A 13264-nucleotide genomic window follows, 5' to 3' on the forward strand; every position below is an offset into this window, starting at 1 on the left:
GTCCTGTGCAAAGTTTGTTAGATATATACTTTAAAAATATTAGGTGGCGGGTCCACACCCACGTTGAAAAATTTTCGAACCACAGGCGGCACTCGTTTTTGCGATCCGGGGTATCAAATATAAATTTTGTATCTTAATTTACGGTGTTATAGCAGTTTATGGGTTTTCGATTAATGGCGTTTTATGGGCGTGGCAGTATTCTGATTACGCCCATCTTCGAATTTGACCATTTTAGGCCAAGAAACACGTGTGTCTAGTTTTATTACGATATCTCAGTTTTTATTCAAGTAACAGCTTGCATGGAAAAACGAACGGAAGTAACCCGGATTTCAATTCGTTACGTCACCCTGATCATTTATACTCATATATATATAACCTTATATCTACTGCGATTATTTTTAAGTGATACAAAACAACCGTTAAGTGTACAAAACTATTATACTCTTTAGCAACATGTTGCAAGAGTATAAAAATATTGAAATAGAAGGGGCGTAAACAGTTTGAGTATTTAACCAAATAAACAGCAGAATTTTTTTTAACATAGTTGTAGACGGGGAGTTTAAAACTCTGCCGGTTAAACTTTAAAATATTTGGTAGTTCTGCTTTTTTATCGGGGATATATTTTATTATTCTCTTTTGCATTGCTCCTGGAGCTCAGTTGTCTTTGTCTAGTCAAACTAGTACCAGATCATCCTTATTGTTCTGAGGTCACGGATTTTTACTTATATTTCTCTTACTGAGTGTCTTATCCAAGCATCTCTCTTATCCGAAAACCGAGTAATTAATTTGTATAAGTTTTTAAACAGTTTTAAGTCTAAGTATTCTTGTTTTATTCTTGAAAATTTATCTTAACCTTTTGAAACAGATTTCATGATTTCTCAATTCTAAGGTCTACTCCATTTGAAAGATCCAGAGCTGAAAGTATATTATCGAAATGAACTTGATATTAATGTAATCTATCAGCTAATTGTGAACTATTTGACATCCTTATGGATCAATGTCGAAAGAAAAATAGAAGTGTTTTTAATTTTTAAGTTAAGTTTATTTAATTATTTATCACCACTTAACCTCTTCTTGCTGGTCGTTTCCTGGCTGCTGCTGGCCTTCGAGCCACCGCTGCTCTCTTGGTTGTTGCTGGTCTCCTGGCTGTAGCGGGTCTCTTGGTTGTTGTTCGCGCAGCTGGTCTTTTAGGTGCTACAGTTGTTCTAGCTGATAATCCATCTGCATGCTTTCTGGTTGTGCCATTTACATTACGTCTTCTACGTGCATTTTGAGCAGCACGTCTTCTTCTTCGAGCATTTGCGATTCTTCTTTTACGGACACTTGGGGAAACAGTAACGCGTCTGCGCCTTCTAACAACTGCTCCAGGTTTACCTTTAAATTGATGAAATTAAATATTTATTTAGCTTTTAGTACCCTTCCTAAGTTGAAGAAGATTGGTATCCCTTAACTTACCTGTGCTGGGTTCTTCCGCACTTCCGCTGTATGCACTGCTGTCATAATCAGACGAGTAGTCTAAGGCAGATTCATCCTCGGTGGTATCGCCTTCAGCTGGAGAGTCTGTCGAATCATCGTAGACGTAATCATCATCATATTCCTCGCTATAATCACCATCATCACTTTCTGCTGGACTGGGTGTGCATGTAGTGCTGCCACTACCGACCACGGCTTCGTCTTTAGCTACGGGAGCTTGTGTGGGATTATCACTTAATGCTTCAGTGGCATCTGCAGCATCATCAGTTTCGGTGGATTCATCATCATCAGCATATGTTGGATCGTCTGCACTCCCACCTGGAAGATTCGAAGAGTTTTCGTCGTCGTAATACTCATCGCTATATTCGGCCGAGTCATATTCATCATCGCCTGATGGAGCTGCTGTGGTTGCAGCCGTATCGGTCGCTAGGACGCTGGTGCTGGCCAACGCGGCAAACACAAAAGCGACTAGAAGTAAAAACTGTATCCTCAGCGCCATTTTTACAGATCTTTTACGCTCGAGCTGCAAGTTTTAACTGCTTTTTTAACAGCGGCGCAAGTTGGTTATTATATACCAAAATTTTTAAAATAACAAGCTTTGTATATTTCTGGATAAAACTACACACAATGCAAACTCAAAGAAAGTTGTTCGAAATACACTGCTTTTCATAGTTTTTAACTTCCTAAAGTAAACACTAAAAACTATTATTTTTTGTAGTCAGTTTCTAAACAAGCCAACGGGTTGGAATGATTTCTTAGTTTTGTGACGTACTTCGCCCTGCTCTTTTCATCTTCATCCTTAACCAGTAGGATGCTACGATTTATATGTATGTTAACGTTACGAACAGCCTGTTACTACCCTTAGAATTTTTGACGGTAACCTCTGTATTGTCTCAATATTTGTTGCATAGGTTATACCCTACAGTTGAATACCATACATTGAAATCGATTTAAAAATTGCATTTTAGATTAGTACTTTGTAATCGAGTTTTAGCCCAGAGTTCTTATGTAAAGGCCAATTTAAGCTAACTGCTTTTAATTACACTTGTAGTATTTTGGCATCTACTTGTCTTTTCCAGGTGCATAGCAATATTCCTTGAATTCAAATGCTATCCTAATTTCATTAGTAATTCCGTTAACTTGTTCTACAGTACCATGTTTTTCACGAAACCAAAATTGGTGTTCTGGTATCACTGTGTTACGCTGGAGAAAAGGAGATATCTTTGATAACAAAATTCCGTCGAATAACTTAGAAAACAGGGTACAGAACAATATATGCAAGCATAAAATTAACAATACTATGAGCTTGTACGATGGAAACAAGTTTTTAAAAGAGAAATAATTATTCTTCTACTTTTCTGAATAATATTTTTATCCCAAAATTGATTTTAGCGTAGCCAGTACGGAGTTTGAAATATACCTATTGAGCTATATATCTCTCTGAGCTCTAGCCTACAGTAAAGTTTAAAATGTACTTCTATACTTAACAAAATGTGATATATATTAGTATCTGTAATTCAAGGAGGTGAGAAAATCAGCTAAGTTTTATCATTGTGAGCTTCTGAGTTCAATCAGTCTGCTAGATAGTCCTGGAGCCATTTTAGTAAAGTTCTTTTATGTAGCTGACATTCGTCCAAGTATGTTTTGCATGGGGAATTTAAACATGTGAGTTTTCCAATATAGTAATTATTAGGGATAATTTGTTGTTATATTATATAATAATGATGACATCAGAAAAGCTCACTTGGCGACGATGTTTCATTCAATTAACAAAAATGAATAGATTGAAGGTACATATATTAGAAGATAGGGCAGAAAAGTTTATTAACATGAATAATTAAAGAGTAGTATTGAGTCATTCGTGAATAGTGTACTACAGATACTAATAAATTACTATACCGTTTCTTAAGGACGTGGCCGTATTGCCAAAATTAGTGTTTTTTTAGTTTTGGCATGGTTCTGAAAAAAGCATAAAAAATATTCGGAATCTGTAAATTGTTACTGATTCATAAAACATATGGCTTAAATATGTGCAGTTTGAATTTGTTTTTTCGATTTTTACAGTATTTTGAGTAAAGTTATAACTGAATTCAAGGTTCTGAACCTGAAATATATTTCCTAGAAGTCTACTACTTGAGCGCAAAGGTAGACGACCCCTTAATGACTTGAAATTATTTAACTGTTTCAGCAAATAACCGGTCATATTAATATTTTAAAAATGTAGATGACATCAACCAAGTGTTTGTGGTGCGTATTCTTACCTTATCATGACCGTAAGAGTGCCGCTTTTAAAAAATACCGAAAAAGTAGTATACAACTTAGATATGTATACATTAAAGCTTTATTATAAACTTTCTTGGTGAAAAAACGATTTGGCATGGATTCCAAAATGAAGCTAGCCTCGCAAGGTCTTTGTGTGTTTGTTTCCTTTTGGCGGAGATCAATATCTTCCATGATAACAGATTATCTATAAAATGGCGAGTACGACTGATGTTGACTGAACCTTTGCGAAAACGACACTCGTTGTAGATCCAGTGATAACCCAAGCCCGGAATTCGTCCATATTATTGAAACCTAGCTAAATCTTTTTTCTGATGGTCAATATGTAAAAATTTGCAATTATTTTCAATTAATTTTTATTTTTATACAACAAAGTTTTTTAGCGCGCATGGTTGGTTTTTAATAAAATTTTAAAAAGAGGGCTAATTTAAAACTTTCACGACTTAACCTCTCCTATTAGCAGCCCGCCTTCTATTACCTGCTGCCGCTCGTCTTCGAGCTGCTGCTGGTCTCCTGGCTATTCTGCCGGCTGCTGCTTGTCTTCTAGCTACTGCTGGTCTCCTGGCAGTTCCGCCGGCCGCTGCTCTCCTAGCTGGTGTCCTGCCTGCAGCTCGTCTGGCTCTGGCATTTCTTCTGGCTCTGGCATTTCTTCTGGCCCTGGTATTTCTTCTGGCTCTGGCATTTCTTCTGGCTGCGGCAGCTCTCCTTCTCCTTGGAGCATTAGGGTTTAATCTTCTACGTCTATTGGCGGCGGCTCTTGTGGTACGGCGCCGTCTAACAGGTGTTCCACTGGCAGCTTGTCCTTTATTTTAGGCGAATTACGGATATATTTAGTTTCGGCTCATTTAAATTGAATAAGATTTGTATCTCTTAACTAACCTGCGGACTCTTCAGAATCTGCACTGCTGTCAACATCGGATGAATAGTCCTCAGTAGATTCATTCACTGTGTTCAGAGTATCGTTATTAATGTTGGTATGAAACATACAAGCCTTTTTAACAATATCTGGATCTTACCTGGAGATTCAGGGGCATCTGCAGCATCTGCAACATCATCAGTTTCGGTGGATTCATCATCATCAGCATATGTTGGATCGTCTGCACTCCCATCTGGAAGATCCGAAGAGTTTTCGTCATCATAATACTCATCGCTATACTCGGCCGAGTCATATTCATCATCGCCTGATGGAGCTGCTGCAGTTGCAGCCGTATCGGCAGCATTGACCCTGGTGCTGGCCAAAGCGGCAAACACAAAGGCGGCTAGGAGTAAAAATTTTATATTTAGTGCCATTTGTACAGAACCTTTACGCTCGAGATACAAGTTTAAACTGTTCTTTAGCAGCGGCGCAAGTTAGTTGTTATATAATATGGTTTTCAAATGAACAAAGTTTGAAAATATTTTTCGATTACTGCAAAATATGCTTACAAAAGACGGTTCTGCAAATGTTGTTTTTAAGACTTGTCAAAATCGAAAGTAAACAGTAAAAAATATTAGTTTTTATACCCAAAGCATAACATTTACAATTGGTGTATATTTTTTCGACTCTAGGATTGCTTAGAAAACGTCGTAAGTAGATACAGTATAAGCTTCCATAAAATGCGCTCACAGCTTGAACTAGGTGCTACCCCGACGCCAATACTATCAGTTTTTATGCTGAGTTACAGATTTCTAGTTGCCGGAACCTTATTGGGGATAGAAATATTTAGAACGGAATTTACTTTTTTCTTTAACAAAAAAAACTTCCTCCATTTTCCAGCTTCAAAAATAGTTAAGGCAAGTGATAGTGACAGTTTGAGCTTGACAATAATCTGGGATTGCACGAACTTTACAGGAGATGAATAATAATTATTTAAATTTTCTTCCTCAATAAAACCTTCTTTTCGAAAACTTAAGTTGGTTTCAGCGACTAGGAAGTACATGGGCACCTTTAGTAAGTAATATAAACTTAAATATTTATCAACTCTCTAGAAATAGTTACATCATCAATGTGATCATCCAAAGACATGGGGACCTTTGTCTTCAGCATTTTGGCTTCACCGTTGTTAAATAGCTTATCTACTTCCTTTGAGAATGCTGATAGTGGCCAGGGATTATATGTATGTAATATTTGTTATGGGTTCAGAATGTACTTATTGAGCTATATGATATCTATGATCTCTATGTCATCTACAGTAGAGTTCTAAATGTACTTCTATCCTTGACAAAATGTGATGCGTTATTAGCTATAATTGAGGACAAGGTTGATAAAAGCAGATAAGTTTTATCAGTGTGTGCTTTTTAGCTCAATAATTCGGATCCTGATTTTGTTCTATGTCTCAATTTAATATTAATAAATATATGAAGTCGATAACTTTGTGCTTAAACATGCTGTGGTTTTAAAATCTTATCTTAAAGAAGCTAGCATTGCATCCCATGTTTGTCTAATTTCATTTTACAGGGTTTTTTTCTTTATTTTAGCACAACAAATAATTACACAGCTGTGGAGTTTTATTCGTTTTGGGGATTTTGGCTAATCAAATATACCTGCTTCCTATTATTTTTATACTCTCGCAACATGTTGCACAGAGTATATTAGTTTTGTTCACCTAACGGTTGTTTGTATCACCTAAAACTAATCGAGATAGATATGGAGTTATATATTCATATATAAATGATCAGAGTGACGAAACGAATTGAAATCCGAGTAACTGCCTGTCCATCCGTCCGTCTGTCCGTGCAAGCGATAACTGAGTAAGCTTGAGATATCTTAATAAAACTTGGTACATGTATTTCTTGGCACCCAAGGGGGATTGATATGCTGCAGATGGGCGTAATCGGACCACTGCCACGCCCACAAAACGCCATTTAACGGAAATCTATAAAGTATTATAACTAAGCAATAAATTAAGATACAAAATTGTAATTTGGTGCAAGGGATCGCACTGGTCAGGGGCATTTGTAGGCGTGGCCCCGCCCTCTAAATGGTTAAATGTACATATCATCCAAATCACTGAAGCTAACTCAACCAAACTTGCTGAGAAGAAGTCTTTTTAGCACTTCTTTATGCACTGTGAATATGTTAAATGTGCGATAACTCACTCAATAAGAAGAAACATTAAATTTCACAGCCAAGATGACTGGGGTTGGCTTTATGGAAGCCGGCGTTAAAAATTGGACAATGGATGTGGCACCGTCCACTCTAATTCTTCACCTTATAGTATAACAACAAAATGTTGTTAAAATCGGTATGGCTTTTCAAGGACCCCGACACCAAATATGTGGATACCAGTGCGTATGGCTGACATTTTGCCGAAAATATGGGTCAATCTGTGAGATATATTACTGAATTGAATAAAAATGGGTAAAATGAGGTCAATACTTCTTTAAGATCTAATATCTTATATACATTTTTTTAAACTTTCGGTTGACTTTATACTGCATGTATCCATCAATATGATAGAAATTTATTTTTATTTGCAATCCAAATACATATATATATATATATATTAGTTAAAAAATAACATTATTTATATATATATAGATATAGTGATAACGTCAAAATACCCGTAGTTCACTTGGCAACCACGTGTCTTCCAAGCAAATATATCGGATAAATTCGAAGCTATGTGTGAAGATGGGCCGAAAAGATTATTACCATGAGTAATTTAAGATCACTTGAGTTATTCGTCACTACTGTACTATATATACTATGATAAGTAATTGACTATATTGTTGATAAAGTAAATCTCAAGAATATATTCATGATATCAGCCAGGTATTTGAGTAGGGTACTAGGAGAAATCATTGGCAAGACTATAAGATTGACACTTTTTAAAAATCCAGTAAAAATAGTATATGACTGCGATACGGTATATTTAATATTAAAAGTATGCCGAAATCTTACAATAGATATAAATCTAAGCATTAATATACACTTTCTTGCAAAAAAAAATTCGTTGGTAAATATTCGAAGCTTAACCTTGTTTCGGCAGCGGTCTAGTGCAATCAGATGGGTTCGTATGTCTGTAGCTAAAGAGATATCTACGTTCGACTGGTTCCATGTGGTGGGGTTAAAAGTCTCACGTTATAAAAACTTGTCTATATAATGGAGAAGTATAATGGAAGTCTCTTCACTTTTTTTTTGACCGCCTTGCTTCTGCGAGGCTATGGTTAAAACACCATGGCTCTTAAGATATTGTCTGTCTGATTAATATACCTTTTGGAAAACGAGTTCAGGTAACCCTTTCTACAAGTATATAGGAAGTGCATTGAACCTTGACTCAATATTTGAAAAGTATAGCTTCTGATATAATCCTAATTATTTTTGAAGTTTTCATGTTCCTTATCAATATAAACGATTTCCTAAATATTTTTAATGAAATTGCTTTTATTTATAATATATTTTTATAATATTGTGAGTTCATTAGCCCGTCTGGCATTCTGTGATAGGCAATTTTAAAGCTATTCAGATTATTATAAAAGTAAATATTTATGTTGTTTGTATTATTACTCTTTTATTATTCTGATTAGCTTAAATTGGTTGCACGTTTGTTGAAATATTTTTCAATAACTAGTTAAGTGCTGGATACTAATATTATATTTCCAGCTTCGTTTAATTTGTGGCGTGTTCATTTTTTATCGCTGCTGTTACTTCGTCATCATTATCCTCACTATTATCTTGATGCTCGGCATCATCTGATAATTAATCGCTCGAGTCATTTTCTTTGCTTGAGTCATTATCTTCGTTTGAGTCCTTTTCATCGCTTGAGTCGTTTTCTTCGCTTGAGTTATTTTCATCGCTAGAATCATTTTCTTCGCTTGAGTCATTATCTTCGTTTGAGTCTTTTTCATCGCTTGAGTCATTATCTTTGTTTGAGTCATTTTCATCGCTTGAGTCGTTTTCTTTGCTTGAGTTATTTTTTTCACTTGAGTTATTTTCATCGCTAGAATCATTTTCTTCGCTTGAGTCATCATCTTCGTTTGAGTCATTTTCATCGCTTGAGTCGTTTTCTTTGCTTGAGTTATTTTTTTCACTTGAGTTATTTTCATCGCTAGAATCATTTTCTTCGCTTGAGTCATTATCTTCGTTTGAGTCATTTTCATCGCTTGAGTCGTTTTCTTCGCTTGAGTTATTTTCTTCACTTGAGTCATTTTCATTGCTAGAATCATTTTCTTCGCTTGAGTCATTATCTTCGTTTGAGTCATTTTCATCGCTTGAGTCGTTTTCATCGTTTGAGTCATTTTTCTCGTTCTCGCTATCATTCTCCTCATTATCGCCATTATCACCATTATCACCATTATTACCATTATCACCTACATTTGCACTATATCCTTTGTCGTTATCGACTGCATTATCTCCACTTCCTTCAAATTTATCTTTATCTAGCTCGTAAATTTCATGAATGTCGTTGCTAGCCAGATGTGAGCTGTGTTGATTGTCACGTTCATTTCTTCTATATATGTCACCTTTATAGTGGTCCAAATCACCGTTATACTCGAGACCTGCATCTTGTTCACTTGGTTTGTTTTCATTCAAAATGAGCTCCAAAATTTCCGGAAGAGTCAATTCTCCAAAAATACTGATCGTATCGACAGATTCTTTGGAAACTGGAAGTTCTTCTAAGAATTCCACATTACCACTTCCGTTATCCAAGGCAGCCGCCTGCGTGAACGAGATTGCCAAGAAGGCGTTCACAAGAAATATAAAGATTTTCATTATTTTTGTGCTTCTTGTAATATTATTAATTTGCTATTTTATAAAATGTAACGTCAGTAAATGATGAAGCTGTTTAGAAAATCGTTTCTTTTATATTTCTGGGTAAGAGATATTTCCATCGATATGGAACCTTGTAAAACAGACTGTAACTCAGCACTAATATATGTTAGCATTGACATTGAAATTAATAGTTTTTATATTCTTTAAGTTCGTTTGCTCAGCTGAAAGGAAGAGCTATTTTGTTAATTTCAATGTAACTTGAAGGTCAAGCTACTCTCAACAGAACGGCTCCAACATTTGTTATACCCACGTAACATGTTTCATCTCTTTTGCTCGTTATTATTTACCAAATTATCTCACACAAGCACTGTCTCTTTCATACAAATATATCTGTGTAATAAAAATCATGACAGTTTATTCATTTCATTATCGGTAGAAAATTAATTTTATTTTTTTTATTTTTTAAATTAGACATTAAAACTAATCTGTCATTATAACAACTGCCGACTTATGACCTAACATCAAAATCGTGTCTGATGCTTTAGTTTATCCTCTTGGGTACATTCGTGTGAAACTGAAACTCACGGAAGTCTGTAGTTTATTTCTAGTAGTTTCGATCGCCCTCATGCGATCAACCCACATCCATAGAAACTCAAGGATCATGAAATAAAGCTCGAAGAAAGCTCGCATCGGTAAGGCCCAACCTCATGAGACACTTTGTAAACTCCTCGAGCATTCCTCGGCGTACAAAAAAAAAGAGTTAGGCTCTCAATATTTTAGTAACTGCAGTCCTTAATTATATGATTTGATATTATTATTGTACTAATTAATCTTTTGGAAGAGTTAGTCTTTTTCAATCCCCACAACAGCATTTGATGTGGTTATAATAGATATTTGAAAGCGGAAGACGCCAACTTAAATATTTTTCGTTTCTTTTTCTTCAGCTTTATTTAGTGGATAAATAAATTTCAACAACACGACATTCTTTTTCCAGCACATGTGTTCAAACAATTCGATATATTATACCATGTATACAACGAACAGTGGTGTGAAGAAAACTAGCACAGCTTAATAGCTCAGTGCACATGGGTTTATTACTGTTTATGTATTCTACAAGTATTTTGTTTAACTGTAATATTCAGCTTAGGAGTCGATTGAGACTGTAAAAATAAATTCTTTGAATGGGTAACCCCTGCCGAAACATATATGGTAATAATTATTTATAAGGGTTTGTTTTTGCATTTTTGGCGAAAAATTACTATCAGAAAATAGAGATTTTATAAAACATAAAGCCCATCAAATTTAAAAACATATGTGTTGCTATTTTGACGTAAGAATATACGTTTGAAAATTAGGTTGCCTACTCTAAATTAAGTCAAAATAAGATGAAAGAATAATTATGTAAATCAAAAAAATTACACTGAGTTTGGGTCATAAAAGAGTAAGTTTATTCAACTTTAAGAAGAGAGAATTTTTTTCGTAAAATATAAAAATGGAAAATAAAAACTTGATTATTTGAATTTTTTACATAAATTTTGGGGTTAGTTGAAAAAGTTGAAGATCTTTTTTTTTACCTGTAACCATTGAACTTTTTGCTATAAGACTTGTAATCTTGCCGGAAATCGAGACGAGGTTTTAATCGAAAAACTGGAAAAAAGTAAAATTTTGTTTTAAGTTTTCTTGTAAAAAATTATGCAAAATGAAAATTACGTTCGATGAAGTGTGAGCTACTGAGTTATTGGAAAGATTCGACGTCGGTTTGAAAAAAAAGAGCAGATCGGCAGGATTTCTGTCATGATGGTAGCATAAATCAAGCTATGTTTTTAACATTTCTATAATAAAAGCTCTTTTCGGTTAAAATGTATTTAAAGTAAGGTTAATAAAGAGTGTGAATTGAACTCCTTTATTGACCTCTAGTTGCTTATTCTATACACACTTCTGTAGAGATCTGTATGTGAATACGTAAACACAGCGCACTTATATAACTCAGAGTGCATTTGAAACAATATGTCTTAACAACAAAAATATTTTCAAGAAATACGTTTCTTTGTTTTTTATTTACCTAAAAAATATTTAATTTTTATTTGAAAAAAAAAGTTAAGTAAACATCTTCTTAAGCTTCGAACACATTTGATATTTCTAATAAAGTACCGTTTTATGTTGAATTGAAGATTAGTGTTGAAAAAACTATCCTTAGCCTTGTAAACATTTCTAGTCGTATCAGTTTTCATAATGCGGCACTTGTCTCTCATAACCTTCACGTTCATTTCAATGACACTGACGCACAGTTATACACATGCCCGAACAAATAATAAAAGTGTAGAAGAAAGTGTTGCGCAGTCGAGCGAAGCAAAAAGCGCCGAATACGACGGAGGTGGTTACGAAGGCGAAGTGGGCGACAATGATGAAATTATGAGTCAACGGAAAGCCACAGAAGGGTGCTATGTAGAAGATCTTCAAGATAGAGAATACGGAGGTGAAATACTCGATCATCGAGAAGATGTCGAAGTAAATTTGTAAATACTCATAAAAAGATTGTGATACAAGTATAGTTATAGAAATATAAATAAAACGAGCAAGGAAAGGCTAAGTTCGGGTGTAAGCGAACATTTTATACTTTCGCAAGTTGCAAGAATTAAAAGCTCTGCAAATTCCTTCAAGTACTGGCAAAACTTTATATTTATTAAACAAGTAAGGAAGGGCTAAGTTCGGATGCAACCGAACATTTTATTCTCTTGCAACTTTCAAAAGTCAACGCCCGGAATATCCTTCAGGTGCTGGCAAAACTTAATCTTACAAAATGTTGCGAAAAAAATAAAAATAAATTTTTTGATAAATTGCAATAAAATTTGGTGAATATACCATTTATGTTGAAGCTTACAAATTTATACTTAGTTTTATTGGTATATTCTAGTTCAGTCCAGCTGAAACGATATTAAAAACATCTTCAAATGAAATATACATTTTGACCAACCTGAACGATTTAAATACAGGTAGAAATACGAAAATCATTTTATGGGGTATATTGGGGCCGAATACATTTTGTTTTGAAGCAATTTTATATATTAGGTGTAGCCGATTGGGTTCGGCTAAAAAACTTGTTTGACAGTTTTGTGATTGGTTGATTCAGTTTTGTTTGAGATGGACACTAGCAAAGAGAAAATAGCTATAGTTTACAGTTTTTCTTCGATAAGGGCAAAAACGCAAGCCAGGCGGCTGAGAATGTGAATAGCGTTTATGGTCCTGATACTGTAACAGCCAATCATGCGCAATTTTGGTTTCGTCGATTCCGTTCCGGTAATTTCGATGTCAAAGAAGCACCACGCACTGGAAGAATTATCGAAAAAATCGATAAAATAATAAAAATCGCCAAACCGTTTGAAACCATTATTCAAATGAATACGAAAAAAAAAATAATTAAAGCATTAAATTTCATGCAAAAATAATGGATTTTTTTTACCAACACCTAATTTAAATACAAGTAGTACTCACTGACCGACATATTCAGCATAAAACTTGTTAGAATAGAGAAAATCATAATAAGTAGTATATGGTAGTTGAGGGTAGTATTGACCCGATTTTATAAATTTTTCACTGCATACCACTGTTTCATTACGGTACCTTACATACCATCACCAATTATAGGGAGTAAAGTCATCCGGATGTTCGAAAATCTCGATATTAGTTATATGAGTTATATATTAGAATCTGCTATCCTTTGTCGAATTCCAGTAAAAATTTCATGACATTTTATTTATTGGAAGTGAAGTTTTTGCGTTTTAAGTCATCGGTGCGAAAATGAGCTTCGAACAAAGA

The 13264-nt window shown here is 34.7% G+C and overlaps 4 protein-coding genes across 8 annotated transcripts in view; 1 reads left to right on the plus strand and 3 right to left on the minus strand.

Annotated features, from left to right (window-relative positions):
- The window catches only part of dnc (phosphodiesterase dunce), a 361971-nt gene that overhangs the window by 4644 nt on the left and 344063 nt on the right, over nucleotides 1-13264 (plus strand). The window lies entirely within an intron of this gene.
- LOC138855666 (dentin sialophosphoprotein-like) lies at nucleotides 1027-2027 on the minus strand. The gene is made up of 2 exons (XM_070109830.1): nucleotides 1456-2027; nucleotides 1027-1374 (listed from the first exon to the last, which is right to left on the minus strand). Exons 1-2 carry the CDS (start codon nucleotides 1970-1972, stop codon nucleotides 1064-1066), a joined length of 828 nt encoding a protein of 275 aa, XP_069965931.1. The 5' UTR covers nucleotides 1973-2027; the 3' UTR covers nucleotides 1027-1063.
- On the minus strand, nucleotides 4093-5095 carry LOC106625165 (glycine, alanine and asparagine-rich protein). Its single transcript, XM_036366299.2, has 3 exons — nucleotides 4770-5095; nucleotides 4633-4698; nucleotides 4093-4555 (listed from the first exon to the last, which is right to left on the minus strand). The coding sequence occupies exons 1-3, from the start codon at nucleotides 5041-5043 to the stop codon at nucleotides 4197-4199; spliced, it is 699 nt and encodes a 232-aa protein (XP_036222192.1). The 5' UTR covers nucleotides 5044-5095; the 3' UTR covers nucleotides 4093-4196.
- On the minus strand, nucleotides 8100-9621 carry LOC118681483 (dentin sialophosphoprotein). Its single transcript, XM_036366300.2, has one exon. The coding sequence runs from the start codon at nucleotides 9446-9448 to the stop codon at nucleotides 8435-8437; it is 1014 nt and encodes a 337-aa protein (XP_036222193.2). The 5' UTR covers nucleotides 9449-9621; the 3' UTR covers nucleotides 8100-8434.

Source organism: Bactrocera oleae, chromosome 5, assembly GCF_042242935.1.
Source record: "Bactrocera oleae isolate idBacOlea1 chromosome 5, idBacOlea1, whole genome shotgun sequence".
NCBI lineage: Eukaryota > Metazoa > Arthropoda > Insecta > Diptera > Tephritidae > Bactrocera > Bactrocera oleae.